This window comes from Phoenix dactylifera, chromosome 13, assembly GCF_009389715.1.
Source record: "Phoenix dactylifera cultivar Barhee BC4 chromosome 13, palm_55x_up_171113_PBpolish2nd_filt_p, whole genome shotgun sequence".
Lineage (NCBI taxonomy): Eukaryota > Viridiplantae > Streptophyta > Magnoliopsida > Arecales > Arecaceae > Phoenix > Phoenix dactylifera.
In genome coordinates, this window is record NC_052404.1 from 4,870,443 (window position 1) to 4,890,469 (window position 20,027).

Consider the following 20,027-nt stretch of genomic DNA (forward strand, 5'->3'; position numbering starts at 1 on the left):
AAGCTAAATGCCTTCATTAGTTACACGAACCAAACCTATAAGGCTTTATCTGTAGCTAATTATAATTTACGATTGATCATATTTTCTCTTGGCTTTTTGTCCCATTCTTTTTTGTTCACGGGTGCGGAAAGCCCTCTGTGTAATCCGTATGACAGCAGGGAACCAAGAGAACGAGATAGATCAGGCCAGCACTTCGGATGCGACAAACCGACTGCTTCTAAATTATCCAAATTTTCCTGACATCCTGACGAGATTAAGCGCTGATTTGGGTGTGGACTACGAATTGCCTCCTCTTGAATTCAACGACATGGATTGGCCTCCATTTTGATACAAAGGGTCTTTACAGATGACCTAGATGTCCCATATCGGATTGCATTTATATTATGCTTTACATTTTAATTTTGTGCCCTGGTAGTCTGGTATGTACAAGATTACTTTATCAGTTAGAACGTGAGTTTTCCAAGAATAAGTTTGCTTTCTATTCCATGTTGGGTATTATATGTACTCCTTCCCTCCGTCTGCCCAATCCTCTACTACTAATGAAGGATAAAAGGCCCATTCTTGAGGATGGCGGGCGAAATTTCAGATTTTATTTAGGACCAAGTCACTCGAACTCGAACTCCACGAAATGGGTTATGACAGAGTACACTCTTCCTCCTGATACAAGCCATGGTACTCGTATAAGTACGTTACCCCATGAACCAAACTTACAAAGCTAAATGCCTTCATTAGTTACACGAACCAAACCTATAAAGCTTTATCTGTAGCTAATTATAATTTACGATTGATCATATTTTCTCTTGGCTTTTTGTCCCATTCTTTTTGGTTCACGGGTGCAGAAAGCCCTCTGTGTTATCCGTATGACAGCAGGGAACCAAGAGAACGAGATAGATCAGGCCAGCACTTCGGATGCGACAAACCAACTGCTTCCAAATTATCCAAATTTTCCTGACATCCTGATGAGATTAAGCGCTGATTTGGGTGTGGACTACGAATTGCCTCCTCTTGAATTCAACGACATGGATTGGCCTCCTTTTTGATACAAAGGGTCTTTACAGATGACCTAGATGTCCCATATCGGATTGCATTTATATTCTGCTTTACATTTTAATTTTGTTTCCTGGTAGTCTGGTATGTACAAGATTACTTTTTCAGTTAGAACGTGAGTTTTCCAAGAATATGTTTGCTTTCTATTCCATGTTGGGTATTATATGTACTCCTTCCATCCGTCTGCCCAATCCTCTACTACTAATGAAGGATAAAAGACCCATTCTTGAGGATGGCGGGCGAAATTTCAGATTTTATTTAGGACCAAGTCACTCGAACTCGAACTCCACGAAATGGGTTATGACAGAGTACACTCTTCCTCCTGAAACAAGCCATGGTACTCGTATAAGTACGTTACCCCATGAACCAAACTTACAAAGCTAAATGCCTTTATTAGTTACACGAACCAAACCTATAAAGCTTTATCTGTAGCTAATTATAATTTACGATTGATCATATTTTCTCTTGGCTTTTTGTCCCATTCTTTTTTGTTCACGGGTCCAGAAAGCCCTCTGTGTAATCCGTATGACAGCAGGGAACCAAGAGAACGAGATAGATCAGGCCAGCACTTCGGATGCGACAAACCAACTGCTCCTAAATTATCCAAATTTTCCTGACATCCTGATGAGATTAAGCGCTGATTTGGGTGTGGACTACGAATTGCCTCCTCTTGAATTCAACGGCATGGATTGGCCTCCTTTTTGATACAAAGGGTCTTTACAGATGACCTAGATGTCCCATATCGGATTGCATTTATATTCTGCTTTACATTTTAATTTTGTGCCCTGGTAGTCTGGTATGTACAAGATTACTTTATCAGTTAGAACGTGAGTTTTCCAAGAATAAGTTTGCTTTCTATTCCATGTTGGGTATTATATGTACTCCTTCCCTCCGTCTGCCCAATCCTCTACTACTAATGAAGGATAAAAGGCCCAAGTTTGCTTTCTATTCCATGTTGGGTATTATATGTACTCCTTCCCTCCGTCTGCCCAATCCTCTACTACTAATGAAGGATAAAAGGCCCATTCTTGAGGATGGCGGGCGAAATTTCAGATTTTATTTAGGACCAAGTCACTCGAACTCCACGAAATGGGTTATGACAGAGTACACTCTTCCTCCTGATACAAGCCATGGTACTCGTATAAGTACGTTACCCCATGAACCAAACTTACAAAGCTAAATGCCTTCATTAGTTACACGAACCAAACCTATAAAGCTTTATCTGTAGCTAATTATAATTTACGATTGATCATATTTTCTCTTGGCTTTTTGTCCCATTCTTTTTTGTTCACGGGTGCAGAAAGCCCTCTGTGTAATCCGTATGACAGCACGGAACCAAGAGAACAAGATAGATCAGGCCAGCACTTCGGATGCGACAAACCAACTGCTTCCAAATTATCCAAATTTTCCTGACATCCTGATGAGATTAAGCGCTGATTTGGGTGTGGACTACGAATTGCCTCCTCTTGAATTCAACGACATGGATTGGCCTCCTTTTTGATACAAAGGGTCTTCACAGATGACCTAGATGTCCCATATCGGATTGCATTTATATTCTGCTTTACATTTTAATTTTGTGCTCTGGTAGTCTGGTATGTACAAGATTACTTTATCAGTTAGAACGTGAGTTTTCCAAGAATAAGTTTGCTTTCTATTCCATGTTGGGTATTATATGTACTCCTTCCCTCCGTCTGCCCAATCCTCTACTACTAATGAAGGATAAAAGGCCCATTCTTGGGGATGGCGGACGAAATTTCAGATTTTATTTAGGACCAAGTCACTCGAACTCGAACTCCACGAAATGGGTTATGACAGAGTACACTCTTCCTCCTGATACAAGCCATGGTACTCGTATAAGCACGTTACCCCATGAACCAAACTTACAAAGCTAAATGCCTTCATTAGTTACACGAACCAAACCTATAAAGCTTTATCTGTAGCTAATTATAATTTACGATTGATCATATTTTCTCTTGGCTTTTTGTCCCATTCTTTTTTGTTCACGGGTGCAGAAAGCCCTTTGTGTTATCCATATGACAGCAGGGAACCAAGAGAACGAGATAGATCAGGCCAGCACTTCAGATGCGACAAACCAACTGCTTCCAAATTATCCAAATTTTCCTGACATCTTGATGAGATTAAGCGCTGATTTGGGTGTGGACTACGAATTGCCTCCTCTTGAATTCAACGACATGGATTGGCCTCCTTTTTGATACAAAGGGTCTTTACAGATGATCTAGATGTCCCATATCGGATTGCATTTATATTCTGCTTTACATTTTAATTTTGTGCCCTAGTAGTCTGGTATGTACAAGATTACTTTATCTGTTAGAACGTGAGTTTTCCAAGAATAAGTTTGCTTTCTATTCCATGTTGGGTATTATATGTACTCCTTCCCTTCGTTTGCCCAATCCTCTACTACTAATGAAGGATAAAAGGCCCATTCTTGAGGATGGCGGGCGAAATTTCGGATTTTATTTAGGACCAAGTCACTCGAACTCAACGAAATGGGTTATGACATAGTACACTCTTCCTCCTGATACAAGCCATGGTACTCGTATAAGTACGTTACCCAATGAACCAAACTTACAAAGCTAAATGCCTTCATTAGTTACACGTACCAAACCTATAAAGCTTTATCTGTAGCTAATTTTAATTTACGATTGATCATATTTTCTCTTGGCTTTTTGTCACATTCTTTTTTGTTCACGGGTGCAGAAAGCCCTCTGTGTAATCCGTATGACAGCACGGAACCAAGAGAACAAGATAGATCAGGCCAGCACTTCGGATGGACAAACCAACTGCTTCCAAATTATCCAAATTTTCCTGACATCCTGATGAGATTAAGCGCTGATTTGGGTGTGGACTACGAATTGCCTCCTCTTGAATTCAACGACATGGATTGGCCTCCTTTTTGATACAAAGGGTCTTTACAGATGACCTAGATGTCCCATATCGGATTGCATTTATATTCTGCTTTACATTATAATTTTGTGCCCTGGTAGTCTGGTACATACAAGATTACTTTATCAGTTAGAACGTGAGTTTTCCAAGAATAAGTTTGCTTTCTATTCCATGTTGGGTATTATATGTACTCCTTCCCTCCGTCTGCCCAATCCTCTACTACTAATGAAGGATAAAAGGCCCATTCTTGAGGATGGCGGGCGAAATTTCAGATTTTATTTAGGACCAAGTCACTCGAACTCGAACTCCACGAAATGGGTTATGACAGAGTACACTCTTCCTCCTGATACAAGCCATGGTACTCGTATAAGTACGTTACCCCATGAACCAAACTTACAAAGCTAAATGCCTTCATTAGTTACACGAACCAAACCTATAAAGCTTTATATGTAGCTAATTATAATTTACGATTGATCATATTTTCTCTTGGGTTTTTGTCCCATTCTTTTTTGTTCACGGGTGCAGAAAGCCCTCCGTGTTATCCGTATGACAGCAGGGAACCAAGAGAACGAGATAGATCAGGCCAGCACTTCGGATGCGACAAACCAACTGCTTCTAAATTATCTAAATTTTCCTGACATCCTGATGAGATTAAGCGCTTATTTGGGTGTGGACTACGAATTGCCTCCTCTTGAATTCAATGACATGGATTGGCCTCCTTTTTGATACAAAGGGCCTTTACAGATGACCTAGATGTCCCATATCAGATTGCATTTATATTCTGCTTTACATTTTAATTTTGTGCCCTGGTAGTCTGGTATGTACAAGATTACTTTATCAGTTAGAACGTGAGTTTTCCAAGAATAAGTTTGCTTTTTATTCCATGTTGGGTATTATATGTACTCCTTCCATCCGTCTGCCCAATCCTCTACTACTAATGAAGGATAAAAGGCCCATTCTTGAGGATGGCGGGCGAAATTTCAGATTTTATTTAGGACCAAGTCACTCGAACTCGAACTCCACGAAATGGGTTATGACAGAGTACACTCTTCCTCCTGATACAAGCCATGGTACTCGTATAAGTACGTTACCCCATGAACCAAACTTACAAAGCTAAATGCCTTTATTAGTTACACGAACCAAACCTATAAAGCTTTATCTGTAGCTAATTATAATTTACGATTGATCATATTTTCTCTTGGCTTTTTGTCCCATTCTTTTTTGTTCACGGGTGCAGAAAGCCCTCTGTGTAATCCGTATGACAGCAGGGAACCAAGAGAACGAGATAGATCAGGCCAGCACTTCGGATGCGACAAACCAACTGCTTCTAAATTATCCAAATTTTCCTGACATCCTGATGAGATTAAGCGCTGATTTGGGTGTGGACTACGAATTGCCTCCTCTTGAATTCAACGGCATGGATTGGCCTCCTTTTTGATACAAAGGGTCTTTACAGATGACCTAGATGTCCCATATCGGATTGCATTTATATTCTGCTTTACATTTTAATTTTGTGCCCTGGTAGTCTGGTATGTACAAGATTACTTTATCAGTTAGAACGTGAGTTTTCCAAGAATAAGTTTGCTTTCTATTCCATGTTGGGTATTATATGTACTCCTTCCCTCCGTCTGCCCAATCCTCTACTACTAATGAAGGATAAAAGGCCCATTCTTGAGGATGGCGGGCGAAATTTCAGATTTTATTTAGGACCAAGTCACTCGAACTCGAACTCCACGAAATGGGTTATGACAGAGTACACTCTTCCTCCTGATACAAGCCATGGTACTCGTATAAGTACGTTACCCCATGAACCAAACTTACAAAGCTAAATGTCTTCATTAGTTACACGAACCAAACCTATAAAGTTTTATCTGTAGCTAATTATAATTTACGATTGATCATATTTTCTCTTGGCTTTTTGTCCCATTCTTTTTTGTTCACGAGTGCAGAAAGCCCTCTGTGTAATCCGTATGACAGCAGGGAACCAAGAGAACGAGATAGATCAGGCCAGTACTTCGGATGCGACAATCCAACTGCTTCCAAATTTTCCAAATTTTCCTGGCATCCTGATGAGATTAAGCGCTGATTTGGGTGTGGACTACGAATTGCCTCCTCTTGAATTCAACGACATGGATTGGCCTCCTTTTTGATACAAAGGGTCTTTGCAGATGACCTAGATGTCCCATATCGGATTGCATTTATATTCTGCTTTACATTTTAATTTTGTGCCCTGGTAGTCTGGTATGTACAAGATTACTTTATCAGTTAGAACGTGAGTTTTCCAAGAATAAGTTTGCTTTCTATTCCATGTTGGGTATTATATGTACTCCTCCCCTCCGTCTGCCCAATCCTCTACGACTAATGAAGGATAAAAGGCCCATTCTTGAGGATGGCGGGCGAAATTTCAGATTTTATTTAGGACCAAGTCACTCGAACTCGAACTCCACGAAATGGGTTATGACAGAGTACACTCTTCCTCCTGATACAAGCCATGGTACTCGTATAAGTACGTTACCCCATGAACCAAACTTACAAAGCTAAATGTCTTCATTAGTTACCAGAACCAAACCTATAAAGCTTTATCTGTAGCTAATTATAATTTACGATTGATCATATTTTCTCTTGGCTTTTGGCACCATTCTTTTTTGTTCACGGGTGCAGAAAGCCCTCTGTGTAATCCGCATGTCGGCAGGAAACCAAGAGAACGAGATAGATCAGGCCAGCACTTCGGATGCGACAAACCAACTGCTTCTAAATTATCCAAATTTTCCTGACATCCTGATGAGATTAAGCGCTGATTTGGGTGTGGACTACGAATTGCCTCCTCTTGAATTCAACGACATGGATTGGCCTCCTTTTTGATACAAAGGGTCTTTACAGATGACCTAGATGTCCCATATCGGATTGCATTTATATTCTGCTTTACATTTTAATTTTGTGCCCTGGTAGTCTGGTATGTACAAGATTACTTTATCAGTTAGAACGTGAGTTTTCCAAGAATAAGTTTGCTTTCTATTCCATGTTGGGTATTATATGTACTCCTTCCCTCCGTCTGCCCAATCCTCTACTACTAATGAAGGATAAAAGGCCCATTCTTGAGGATGGCGGGCGAAATTTCAGATTTTATTTAGGACCAAGTCACTCGAACTCGAACTCCACGAAATGGGTTATGACAGAGTACACTCTTCCTCCTGATACAAGCCATGGTACTCGTATAATTACGTTACCCCATGAACCAAACTTACAAAGCTAAATGCCTTCATTAGTTACACGAACCAAACCTATAAAGCTTTATCTGTAGCTAATTATAATTTACGATTGATCATATTTTCTCTTGGCTTTTTGTCCCATTCTTTTTTGTTCACGGGTGCGGAAAGCCCTCTGTGTAATCCATATGACAGCAGGGAACCAAGAGAACGAGATAGATCAGGCCAGCACTTCGGATGCGACAAACCAACTGCTTTTAAATTATCCAAATTTTCCTGACATCCTGATGAGATTAAGCGCTGATTTGGGTGTGGACTACGAATTGCCTCCTCTTGAATTCAACGACATGGATTGGCCTCCTTTTTGATACAAAGGGTCTTTACAGATGACCTAGATGTCCCATATCGGATTGCATTTATATTCTGCTTTACATTTTAATTTTGTGCCCTGGTAGTCTGGTATGTACAAGATTACTTTATCAGTTAGAACGTGAGTTTTCCAAGAATAAGTTTGCTTTCTATTCCACGTTGGGTATTATATGTACTCCTTCCCTCCGTCTGCCCAATCCTCTACTACTAATGAAGGATAAAAGGCGCATTCTTGAGGATGGCGGGCGAAATTTCAGATTTTATTTAGGACCAAGTCACTCGAACTCCACGAAATGGGTTATAACAGAGTACACTCTTCCTCCTGATACAAGCCATGGTACTCGTATAAGTACGTTACCCCATGAACCAAACTTACAAAGCTAAATGTCTTCATTAGTTATACGAACCAAACCTATAAAGCTTTATCTATAGCTAATTATAATTTACGATTGATCATATTTTCTCTGGGCTTTTTGTCCCATTCTTTTTTGTTCACAGGTGCGGAAAGCCCTCTGTGTAATCCGTATGACAGGAGGGAACCAAGAGAACGAGATAGATGAGGCCAGCACTTCGGATGCGACAAACCAACTGCTTCTAAATTATCCAAATTTTCCTGACATCCTGATGAGATTAAGCGCTGATTTGGGTGTGGACTACGAATTGCCTCCTCTTGAATTCAACGACATGGATTGGCCTCCTTTTTGATACAAAGGGTCTTTACAGATGACTTAGATGTCCCATATCAAATTGCATTTATATTCTGCTTTACATTTTAATTTTGTGCCCTGGTAGTCTGGTATGTACAAGATTACTTTATCAGTTAGAACGTGAGTTTTCCAAGAATAAGTTTGCTTTCTATTCCATGTTGGGTATTATATGTACTCCTTCCCTCCGTCTGCCCAATCCTCTACTACTAATGAAGGATAAAAGGCCCATTCTTGAGGATGGCGGGCGAAATTTCAGATTTTATTTAGGACCAAGTCACTCGAACTCCACGAAATGGGTTATGACAGAGTACACTCTTCCTCCTGATACAAGCCATGGTACTCGTATAAGTACGTTACCCCATGAACCAAACTTACAAAGCTAAATGCCTTCATTAGTTACACGAACCAAACCTATAAAGCTTTATCTGTAGCTAATTATAATTTACGATTGATCATATTTTCTCTTGGCTTTTTGTCCCATTCTTTTTTGTTCACGGGTGCAGAAAGCCCTCTGTGTTTTCCGTATGACAGCAGGGAACCAAGAGAACGAGATAGATCAGGCCAGCACTTCGGATGCGACAAACCAACTGCTTCTAAATTATCCAAATTTTCCTGACATCCTGATGAGATTAAGCGCTGATTTGGGTGTGGACTACGAATTGCCTCCTCTTGAATTCAACGACATGGATTGGCCTCCTTTTTGATACAAAGGGTCTTTACAGATGACCTAGATGTCCCATATCGGATTGCATTTATATTCTGCTTTACATTTTAATTTTGTGCCCTGGTAGTCTGGTATGTACAAGATTACTTTATCAGTTAGAACGTGAGTTTTCCAAGAATAAGTTTGCTTTCTATTCCATGTTGGGTATTATATGTACTCCTTCCCTCCGTCTGCCCAATCCTCTACGACTAATGAAGGATAAAAGGCCCATTCTTGAGGATGGCGGGCGAAATTTCAGATTTTATTTAGGACCAAGTCACTCGAACTCGAACTCCACGAAATGGGTTATGACAGAGTACACTCTTCCTCCTGATACAAGCCATGGTACTCGTATAAGTACGTTACCCCCATGAACCAAACTTACAAAGCTAAATGTCTTCATTAGTTACACGAACCAAACCTATAAAGCTTTATCTGTAGCTAATTATAATTTACGATTGATCATATTTTCTCTTGGCTTTTTGTCCCATTCTTTTTTGTTCACGGGTGCAGAAAGCCCTCTGTGTAATCCGTATGACAGCAGGAAACCAAGAGAACGAGATAGATCAGGCCAGTACTTCGGATGCGACAAACCAACTGCTTCCAAATTTTCCAAATTTTCCTGACATCCTGATGAGATTAAGCGCTGATTTGGGTGTGGACTACGAATTGCCTCCTCTTGAATTCAACGACATGGATTGGCCTCCTTTTTGATACAAAGGGTCTTTACAGATGACCTAGATGTCCCATATCGGATTGCATTTATATTCTGCTTTACATTTTAATTTTGTGCCCTGGTAGTCTGGTATGTACAAGATTACTTTATCAGTTAGAACGTGAGTTTTCCAAGAATAAGTTTGCTTTCTATTCCATTTTGGGTATTATATGTACTCCTTCCCTCCGTCTGCCCAATCCTCTACTACTAATGAAGGATAAATGGCCCATTCTTGAGGATGGCGGGCGAAATTTCAGATTTTATTTAGGACCAAGTCACTCGAACTCGAACTCCACGAAATGGGTTATGACAGAGTACACTCTTCCTCCTGATACAAGCCATGGTACTCGTATAAGTACGTTACCCCATGAACCAAACTTACAAAGCCAAATGTCTTCATTAGTTACACGAACCAAACCTATAAAGCTTTATCTGTAGCTAATTATAATTTACGATTGATCATATTTTCTCTTGGCTTTTTGCACCATTCTTTTTTGTTCACGAGTGCAGAAAGCCCTCTGTGTAATCCGCATGACAGCAGGAAACCAAGAGAACGAGATAGATCAGGCCAGCACTTCGGATGCGACAAACCAATGGCTTCCAAATTATCCAAATTTTCCTGGCATCCTGATGAGATTAAGCGCTGATTTGGGTGTGGACTACGAATTGCCTCCTCTTGAATTCAACGACATGGATTGGCCTCTTTTTTGATACAAAGGTTCTTTACAGATGACCTAGATGTCCCATATCGGATTGTATTTATATTCTGCTTTACATTTTAATTTTGTGCCCTGGTAGTCTGGTATGTACAAGATTACTTTATCAGTTAGAACGTGAGTTTTCCAAGAATAAGTTTGCTTTCTATTCCATGTTGGGTATTATATGTACTCCAATCCTCTGCTACTAATGAAGGATGGATATAAATATTGGCCATTCGCTTAAATACCACAAGATTTTGCCAGCCTTCATGGTGGACAATTAGGTGACATGTTAAAGCTACAAACTAGCTAAACGCTTGAAACTCTACCTTTTTGATGCAGAATTCATGGCTTTGTCGTGTAGTGGGTGATCATTATTCACTAGAATCACAATTATGCAGCAATTGTAACAACTATGATACTTTCAATCAGGAATCACCCATTCAAGGCTTTTTGGTGTAGTGGGTGAATGCACTTGTTTTTTCGGTAGAGTTCCTATGCACTTGTTTAAGGGCTTAGTTTTGCAAGATGTTTGCAGGTCGAGGAGATTTTTGGAAAAGGTGTTAGGCCATTCAGAATCAATGGATTAACGTTCTCATATTGATCTCTAAGAGATCATAAGCAATACAGAGCATCTTGGGGCAAAAAGCTAGTCTGGATGTACCTTTGGGATAAATACTCAATTCCTTGTTTGGTTAAGTACAACAATAGAAATAGCTATAGGTTGTACTTGTTACGCCCCGATCCGGCTCGTGACACGGCCATCCTATTGCAAGCCTTTGCCCACAATAATACGAAGCCACATTAGCAATTTATACAAAATGTCATTTCATTCATAGAATGTTTTCAATACGAGCTCTACAAATTTGAACATTTTGAAATTACAATTTTTCCTAACCCATGAAGTACATCGAGATCTCTGCTCCTAGCAATCTTATTTATCTGTAAGAAAATAAATTGAGTGATGTGAGCTATACGGCTCTGTAAGTAACCATGCACAATCATACCAGATCAAACATAATGTTCCCCATGCCATAATTTGTAGCATCAGCTATCCTAATGGATATGTGTTACTAATCACAAGTCACCTGGTAAATCTTACGAAATAGCAATAAACACTAATGCCTCCCTTGGTAACTTCTAAAGCATTATCATATCTTAGAAATGCTGAAGATATCAACTGTCAAATCTGAGAAGAAAAGAATCCTCTCATCCACTCCAGACAGCTCCTCCCATTTACTCCAGAGGGCACTGTTTTTTGTATATAACTACCATCAAAATTTCTTTGATTCGAAGAATAGCTCATTCAGATCAACCACAGCGATGGTGAGAGATTTTAGACATTCATTCGGAATTAATCATGTCTGCTGCAAATGGTTAGAAGAAAGAAACAAAACTGTCTCACCACCGAAACATCAAAAAAGAACCGCATTTTATTTCCTCTGCTCCCAAAGCAGCACTTGTGTATGTATATGGTAGTCATTGACTTTTGACATACTAAACTCTTTTTAACAATGATAGGCTCTTCGTGGTCACCTCATGCACTTAGTTTAGTCATCTATCAGACAACCCCCTAAGGAAGATCACATACAGAGAACAAAGAATCCTAATTATTCAACTTTTCACAACATTATGGCAATTGGAAGGATCAATACTGGAAAATGCATTCAAATCCTTTTAAATTTAATTCCAAAACAATTGCATTCATAACTGATGAGGCAGTGTCCAACATAAATTCTAAATTGCTAAAGAAAACAAAAAAAAAAAAAAAAGTTGTGACATGTTTAACTGTGATTTGCCCTAATGTCGTATTTAATTTCATGTTTAAAACCATAGAGCTTAGGTTTATCTTGATCATTTTGATTCAAATCTCCTTTGGTCATAAGCCAACAAAACATACATCTCTTCCACAAGTTTGCCTATTTCCGCAACCTGCTTGGTTGGCCCTCTTTACCTTGTGCCCTGAAGTGGAAAAGAACCAGCTAATAGTGATGCTCTAATTTTATATAACCTTTGGGATAATATAGGTGTGAGGACTCGTGCGGGTGTATGTTTAGTCTCACATCGGTTATTCACTGGGTAGATCTTGGATACTTATACAGGATCAAGTAATCCAAATAATACCTTCCGGCTAGCCATTTTGGGTGAGGTCCCAAGTTGTTACAAATGGTATCAAAGCGGACCCGGCCCATAACCTATGTGGACTAGGAGACACTGTAGCATAGATCTATTGGGGCTGATCACGGGCCGATCGTGGTGTTTGTGAATAGATTTGAATGGATTTGAACCCTTAGCTTGACTAGGACGTCAAGGCTAGAATGGGGAAGTATGTGAGGACTCATGCGTGCTTGCATTTAATCCCACAATGATTATTCGCTGGGCAGATCTTGAGTACTTATACAGGATCAAGGAACCCGAATAATACCTTCCGGCTAGCCATTTTGGATAAAGTCCTGAGTTGTTACAATGGGATTTGCCATGCTGCAACAAGAATCCTTATAATGCTTGCATTATCTCATCTGCAGAATAAAACATTGATCCTCTCTCTGTTAATAGTACGTAAATGATCTACGAGGAACTACGTGAGATAAGATGAGGAGTAAATTGTCCCACTTAGAATGTTCTAAACCGTGATTGCTTCCCTTTCGGTGCCAAGTTGAGAAATAGCATTTAAATTAACAATCCTCGTAGAAAATTTTTATCACATATGGGGCAGATACTTGCTGCTTGGTGCAAATTCCAGACCGCAGACCTCACGGAACACGGCATTAGAAAGTGACTTTAAATGGAGGAAAAGTATGACATCAACTTTAGGCAATGAAAGCGCACCGTGCACTCAGCCGACGGTCAGAAATGTGTGCAACTTAGGGCTCATTTGGTTCGTGGAAAAAGAAAGGGAGAAAGTGTGGTCAACAAAAAAGTAATAAGATGCCTCTTGTTTGGTTGGAATTTTCAAAAGAGAGAGATGAAAAAGTTGTATTCCCATGAGAATATAATTTCCACATTTCATGAGAAAGTCTTTTCCATGAGAAACATGGAAAAGTTACTTTTACATGAGCCAGGAATCACTCCATTTTTTTTTTTTCCAAAAAGACTCTTCAGCATTAAAGAGGCATTAAAGACCTAATTTTTATTAAGGGTATAACAGGAATTACACATAACTTTTCTAGAAAGTGGATGGTCAACCAAACATAAGCACTCTGTAAATCTGTCACTTTCCCATGGTCAACCAAATATGCCAAAAGTACTTTTCCAAGCATCCTCTTCCTAGGAATCTGCTTCTCAGGAATCATATTCATAGGAGGAAAAATGCTTCCTGTGAACCAAACGAGCCCTTAAAGGTACCAAAGATTCTATGAGAGGATTCCTCAAATATTTTTATTTGTTACCGAAAGCCAAGTTCCAAGGCCAATTTGGACCATCCTCAAGTTCCTTAAAAATTATGCCCCGAATTTGGGCTCTCCAAATGTTGGGCTGAATACATGCTGGACTAAGGATGGACAAATTATCAAGTAACTAGGTTGGATCTTGAGACGACCTTGGGCCGAGCCCGTCGATATGCATCACTAGAAATGTGTTGATCCCATCCACCTGCAACTCTAGAAGGGATGATAAAAATTTTGACAATCAAGTCTGTATGGGCTACACATAGACTGAGTATGTGCCATTGAGCAGATTTAGATCAGCTGATATCACCCATGAATTGCAGTCTCCCTGCATCACTCTTGACATTAGGATTTGTTTGGAAACTAGTTAAAAATACCTTTGCTTTCCTCAGAGGATTTGAAGATTGTTGGAATCACCACTTGTCCTAAAAATTTAAGTTGATAGGATGAGATAGATTTATTTAAATATTTTAATTTTCTTATGAAGAGCATGATGGGTGGAAAAAGAGGTGAAAAACGCATTCTTAGTTATCAACCAATCCAGAAATCCACAGTCAAAAAGAAAAAAAAGAACATCGACAAATAAAACAATTGCTAATGCTGCACAGAAAGAACCAGGCCACAAGACTTTAGATAAAGCTAAACATTATCTGTCATCACAATAGTCTAAAGGTCACCCGCTTCCCCAGATTAAAAAATTATTCGGAATTCGAGGCTGCTGGAAAGTTGGAATTCTTTTTCTACAGAATGAAAAATTGAAAGAAATTTATTAGAGAGAGACAGAGAGGTGGGTAAGGGGTGGGGGCGGCGGTATCCGGACCCCATCGATCGCTCGGAGCTCCAAGAGAGCGAGCTCGCCGAGCTTCCAGGGGATTAATTTACGGGCCGGGTCGCGGCCTCGGGGGATCGATCAGCGCCGGAATTAGGTTTACGAACTCGGCTTCCTCCTCGGTTCTCCGTCTGCTGGGTTGCAGCGGTTGGGGTCGTTAGGGTTTCGCTTCGATCCGAAGGATTGGAGGGGGTTGGTGGTTTGGATTGTTTCGGGTGGTTGGATTCTTGGGTGCTTTGTTCGTTCTTGAAAGACTTCAACTCAGATCGGATCGGATTAGATTCAGCTTTTGTTCTGGGTTTCGTGTGGTTGGTTTGGGATCTGGGTTTGTATTTCCGAGAGGTATCGCGGTTTTGTTGGTCTGATTGTGTGGTGGCGGTGGTGGTGAGGTGATGAGTTCCAACTACGAAGTTTAGGATACATTGACTAGGAGGTCAACATATAAAAGAGCACACAAATCCTCAGTTATACATAGCCTTTTTCATAATAAGATCCTAAAAAAATTTATGAGGAGCCGGACGACGTATGTAGGAATGGTCTATTAATCTGCCACTGAATGTTCACATTGTATGATTTCTTAGTTAAGATGCTTAGTAAACCACTCTAACATGTCTTGATGAGCTTCTTCAGCTTTCTTCACAGCCGGTTCATCACTAGTATCATATCTCATAGTCCATCCATGTACAACACCAGGGAAGATCTTTACATAGCTATGGACCTGCATCAAATAGGTTGATATATAAAGCTTGATTAAGTTGTAGAAATCACTAATTTTGGTCTCATGATGAATGACCTTGTATAAGAAATCTATTTATTTTAAATGAGGACTAACATTGTTGGTCATAATCTACAACAAACTATACATACTGATATCATATTTTTGGATGCCATTATGTGAGAACTGGGCCTGTCCTAGACCAAAGTCGGCAAGCCCAACCAGCTTCAAATAAAATAATTCAAAAAAAAAAATCTGAACAAGGGATCTCGATCCCATGTCCTAACGATAGTCATTAAGGCGCGACCGAGGGTGGCGCAGCCCGTGTGAACAGCCGGTGGCCATTGGAGACTGTTGTAACCAGCAAATGGTCGGTTGGCACCGCGATTATCCTCTCTCTCAAGGATCCTATTTAAACCCCTCTTTCCCCTCGATCGACCCTTCCCTGCTCGCCTACCCATCTCCTTCCTTCCACACTCCCTCTCTAGTGGCCGATGTGCCACCTTAGCCAAGCCCAGCCTCCCAAGGCACCTCATTCTCTCTTTTCTCGCTTTGAAATCACGGCATCTCATTACTGTGCTCGCCGAAAATCAAAGCCAACGACACCGTCTGGGCTAAGGTAATGCTCCGATCCTCCTCCCCTTTCTTGTTCTACTTCTCATGACCCGAAATCATGGCCATCGACCGCGAAATTGGCCAAAAATCGACTGGATAAGATCCCCTGTTTTGCCTCTTTTTCCTTTTTTCGGCCATGCCCATTGTCGGCGTTTGTCGCCGAAGCCATCAGCCGCCCTCCGCCTCATGTCTCTATCGCTTGCTGCCACCTTACCAGACCACCATGGTCAGCCACCAATCAAAGCCTCCTTCATCCTCTATTTTGCTAAGAAAGAAGAAAGAAAGAGAAAAAGGAGAGAGCCATCCATATCTTATTTCTCTCTTCCTTCTCTCATCTCTCTATTTCTCTCTCTAAGAAGACCTATGGATTCATGAACCGAGTCCTATCTCTCTATCTTATGGACCCGAGTTGACCCCTGCAAAGGGCCTAGATCTGCCCTGGTGCCTGAGTAGTTTGCCAGACTGTCACCCTAGCCCTGTTAAGGGCTATGAAGCCTATCGAATGGCCTTGGCTCTAATCTAGTCCGTGCCCCATAATTCATTGATTGAGTTACTTAGACCTAACCTAACCTGACCACCATCATCTGGCCAACCGTTCCCTTTGTCTTATTATTTCAATATTATTAAAATTATCGAATGGGAACATCTTACTCTTAATATCTTTAAATAAGTTTAGCAAGTTTTCCTAGTGAAGATTGAAAGTCTAAAACGGAAAAGATAAATAACCCTAACACTTCTTATTAGTTTTCAAATTTCAATTTATTTTTTAGTATTATGAAAATACGAAAATAGTATTAAATGTTGATAATATCATGTTTTCTTAAAATCGAGGACCAAGCATACGATATTATGAAACACATGATTTATTGCGAAATAATGGTTCCATAATTATTTTATCGTTAAGCACTATTTATGAACTAGGAACTCCATATTTACAAAATTTGTATTTTGTTATGAAAAAAATAATTGTATGATTATTCTACCGTTAAAAGTTTAATTATGGACTACAAACTCTTTATAATCTTTCAGCAATTTATTCGTGTATGATTTAAGAAAATATGACTTAAGAAAATTTATTTTAAGCAAGCTGACTATAGACTCTAAGATAGCTATATACGGCCATCGCCAGCAAGTTATAGTAGCTTGGCATACGACCCTCACCAGCAGGTTATAGTAGTTGGCATCATATTGATTATGACCCTATCACAGGTATAAGGTGACTTTAGCTTTTAGTCTGAGAGAATTATTATAAAATTATGATATGGCAAAATGACAAATGATTTATAATTTTGTAAAATTAGCACGATTTATGATTTTGTTTATGCACCGGGAACCACATTTATATAATTTGCATGATTTATGCATATGAGCATGATTGATTTATGATTGTATTGTTATTATGAAATGTTCTTTTTCTAATGGTAGTTATCTTCTCTAAATGATTTATTGATGCATGTAAAAACTTATGCTTGATCCAGTAAGGTAGTGAAAGGTTTACTTACTGAGATGTGTCGTCATATATCTCTATTTTTATTTCTCTCTAGACGAATAGGGTCAGTAGGGATGAAGGATGGTCCACGCTTGTTGTTCGTGCTAGCAAACTTGGCGACCTATTGGTAGAATTCTAGTTCTTGCTAGCTTGGCGATCTATATAGTAGAACTTTAGTTCTTCAGTTGATTATGAATTTGTAGCTTAGTAATTTTCTAAATTTTGATGATTATAGGTTTGGTATTTATATTTGAATTTAGATGCTTTGAACTAATATTGGTTGAATTTAATAGATAAAGAAATTGGACTTTTATAAATAAAATCTTTGGCTTCGTGTTATTGTGAGTTGAACCTCTCGGTAGCATGACCGTGTTATGTTCCGAATTTGAGACGTGACACATTTACCTATGCATCACGCGGACACAAATGGATGGTGTGTCAATAGTCCTATTTTATTAAAATGGATAATGACACAATTTTTTGGGACATACCATTTATCGTGGTTCAAGATCTTATAACATGATTTACGCATCATAGATCATACTAATACATTTTACTAAGCCATTGAAATTGTGCAGTTGTAGATCACTTGATGCTTGGATATATGACTTTTAAAACTCTTTGGTTTGTAGGTCATTTAGATGTAGATCTTGATGATAGTGTGGATCCTCAATTCAAAACATTGATTGCTGATTTTGCACAAGTAGGCTTGAAGCCTCAATCCTCCTCAAAGAAGAATATCTCTCACTCATTCTGTGTGCTCATGCATGTGTGTGTGTGTGTATGTGTGTGTGTGTGTGTGTGTGTGTGTGAGAGAGAGAGAGAGAGATTCGAGCACAGCTTGGATCACCAATAACATATAGAATGAATGACAAGTCTTTCAAGAATTTTCATACCTCAGATTTGACGGACAAAATCTCCTCAAACTGTTTCAACAGTTCAGGTGGGGCATGCTCGTCAATCTCAGCTCCAAGTATAGCAATATGGCATTTAACCTCTGAAAATAATTGAATATTTGCAAGATCAAAATATAGCGAATTTTAGTTAATCATAAAATTAGATAAAGAAATTCAAAGAATGATCAGTTTTCCCATCTAATAATCAAAATCATGTACTTTTTATGTTGCTATTAAGATACATACCTTTGATGTCATCAACAGTCACTAATGCGGGATGTAGCACAACTGCAGCTTTAATGTAATCGAACTTTGCTAATTCTGCAACTACCTTGCCTGAGAAGATTCAAAAATTTGCCTTTAGAAATCCTTGAAATCATCATAACCCAAAAATTTATTTCAAGTATATTCCAGCTAGAAAATCATAACTCAGGTCATAAGGATATACTAACATACCACCCCAGCAAAATCCAGCAGCCCCTATTGCAGACACACCTTTATTTTTCAAAGCCTCAATTACCAATTTTGCATCTTCAAACCCTTTCTCCTGCAAAAAGTTGCAACACGAAGAAAATTGAAATAGAATCGTAATTCTCTAACTATAAGAAACAAATAAGCCGCAAAAAGCAAGTGTATTAAGAAAGAAAATAAAAGACCTTTTTTTTTTTGGTAAAAAAATAGGAGGGGAGGGGGAGGGACCAGCCCACCCGCGTAGCAGCCCCATTACTGAGCCCCCCTTCCACTAGGGAATGTTCGATACAGGTCGCAGGTTTCGCGTGCCTTCCCCGACCCGTGGGCTCACCCCACTGGGTTCACCGCCTCACGTGTGGGTACGTCACCCCAGTGCCACCTTGGTACAAGTGGAAGGAAAGCATAACCGCCTTTCACTCCAACAATTAAATGCGCAAAAGCAGAAATTGTATGTTAAAGAGGTGAATGAAGCAGTATGCTCTATTATATCTCTATCACATCTTTGCACAATTACATAGAATGCCCGGCAGCTGTTGCAGTGAGAAATTATGTCAAGTTACATTGAAGATATGATTCGATACAGTGACAGCGTTTTCCAAGCACAAAAGAATATCTTCAGATGTTAGGTTTTGTAATTGAGAATGGGAAAAATCCATTTATGGTAGGACCTTTGGCTTGTTAATATCTTTTGAAAATCTTGCGGGCGGTCACATTAGGAACGTGAACCAACTTATTCACCAGAGTTCTTGGAGGCTACTTGCTCCATGTTGCGTAGAGTCATGCTTCGTGGTTCAGATATGGAGTGAAACTGAAATATTCAATTCCTTAAGAACATAAAGCCAAAGGATTGTTGGGAGTATAGTGCTGATCAGATTCTTGTCTTCAGAGTTGATTTAATCAGAGAAGCAAAAAAGAGCAGTTTTATATAGCACTTTGTCGACAAGCTGAAAGAGAAAAAGGTATGATTGGCTACAATGTCCTATATCTGTCAGAAGGAATTAGAGACTTTACAACACCAATTTTTCAACTGTAAGGAGGTAACTGGCTCTAGACATTTATTAACTGTAGCTAAAGGAACAAATCTGTCGTAAACTTGTAATTCCACAAAGTTTTTAACTGCTCATAAGAATTACAATTTCAAAGAAGGTAACATGACTGCCAACCTCACTTTGGAGTCTGCAGTAAGTTCTGGATGAAAGAAAAAAAATCATTGAAAGGTAATGAAGTACTGCAAAACTCAAATACATTAGAGGAATGAAAATATGTATCGCATATAT

The 20,027-nt window shown here is 39.4% G+C and overlaps 1 protein-coding gene across 1 annotated transcript in view; it reads right to left on the minus strand.

Moving 5' to 3' along the window:
- Positions 1–15,006: 15,006 nt before the first annotated feature.
- Positions 15,007–20,027, minus strand: part of LOC103699094 (endo-1,3;1,4-beta-D-glucanase-like) — a 36,569-nt gene continuing 31,548 nt past the window's right edge. The window contains exons 4-7 of the mRNA XM_039132834.1: positions 18,736–18,826; positions 18,526–18,615; positions 18,280–18,380; positions 15,007–15,282 (exon numbers count right to left, since the gene is read on the minus strand). Of these exons, the coding sequence (XP_038988762.1) occupies positions 15,142–15,282; positions 18,280–18,380; positions 18,526–18,615; positions 18,736–18,826 (423 nt within the window). The 3' untranslated portion in view covers positions 15,007–15,141. The remainder of the gene's footprint in view (positions 15,283–18,279; positions 18,381–18,525; positions 18,616–18,735; positions 18,827–20,027) is intronic.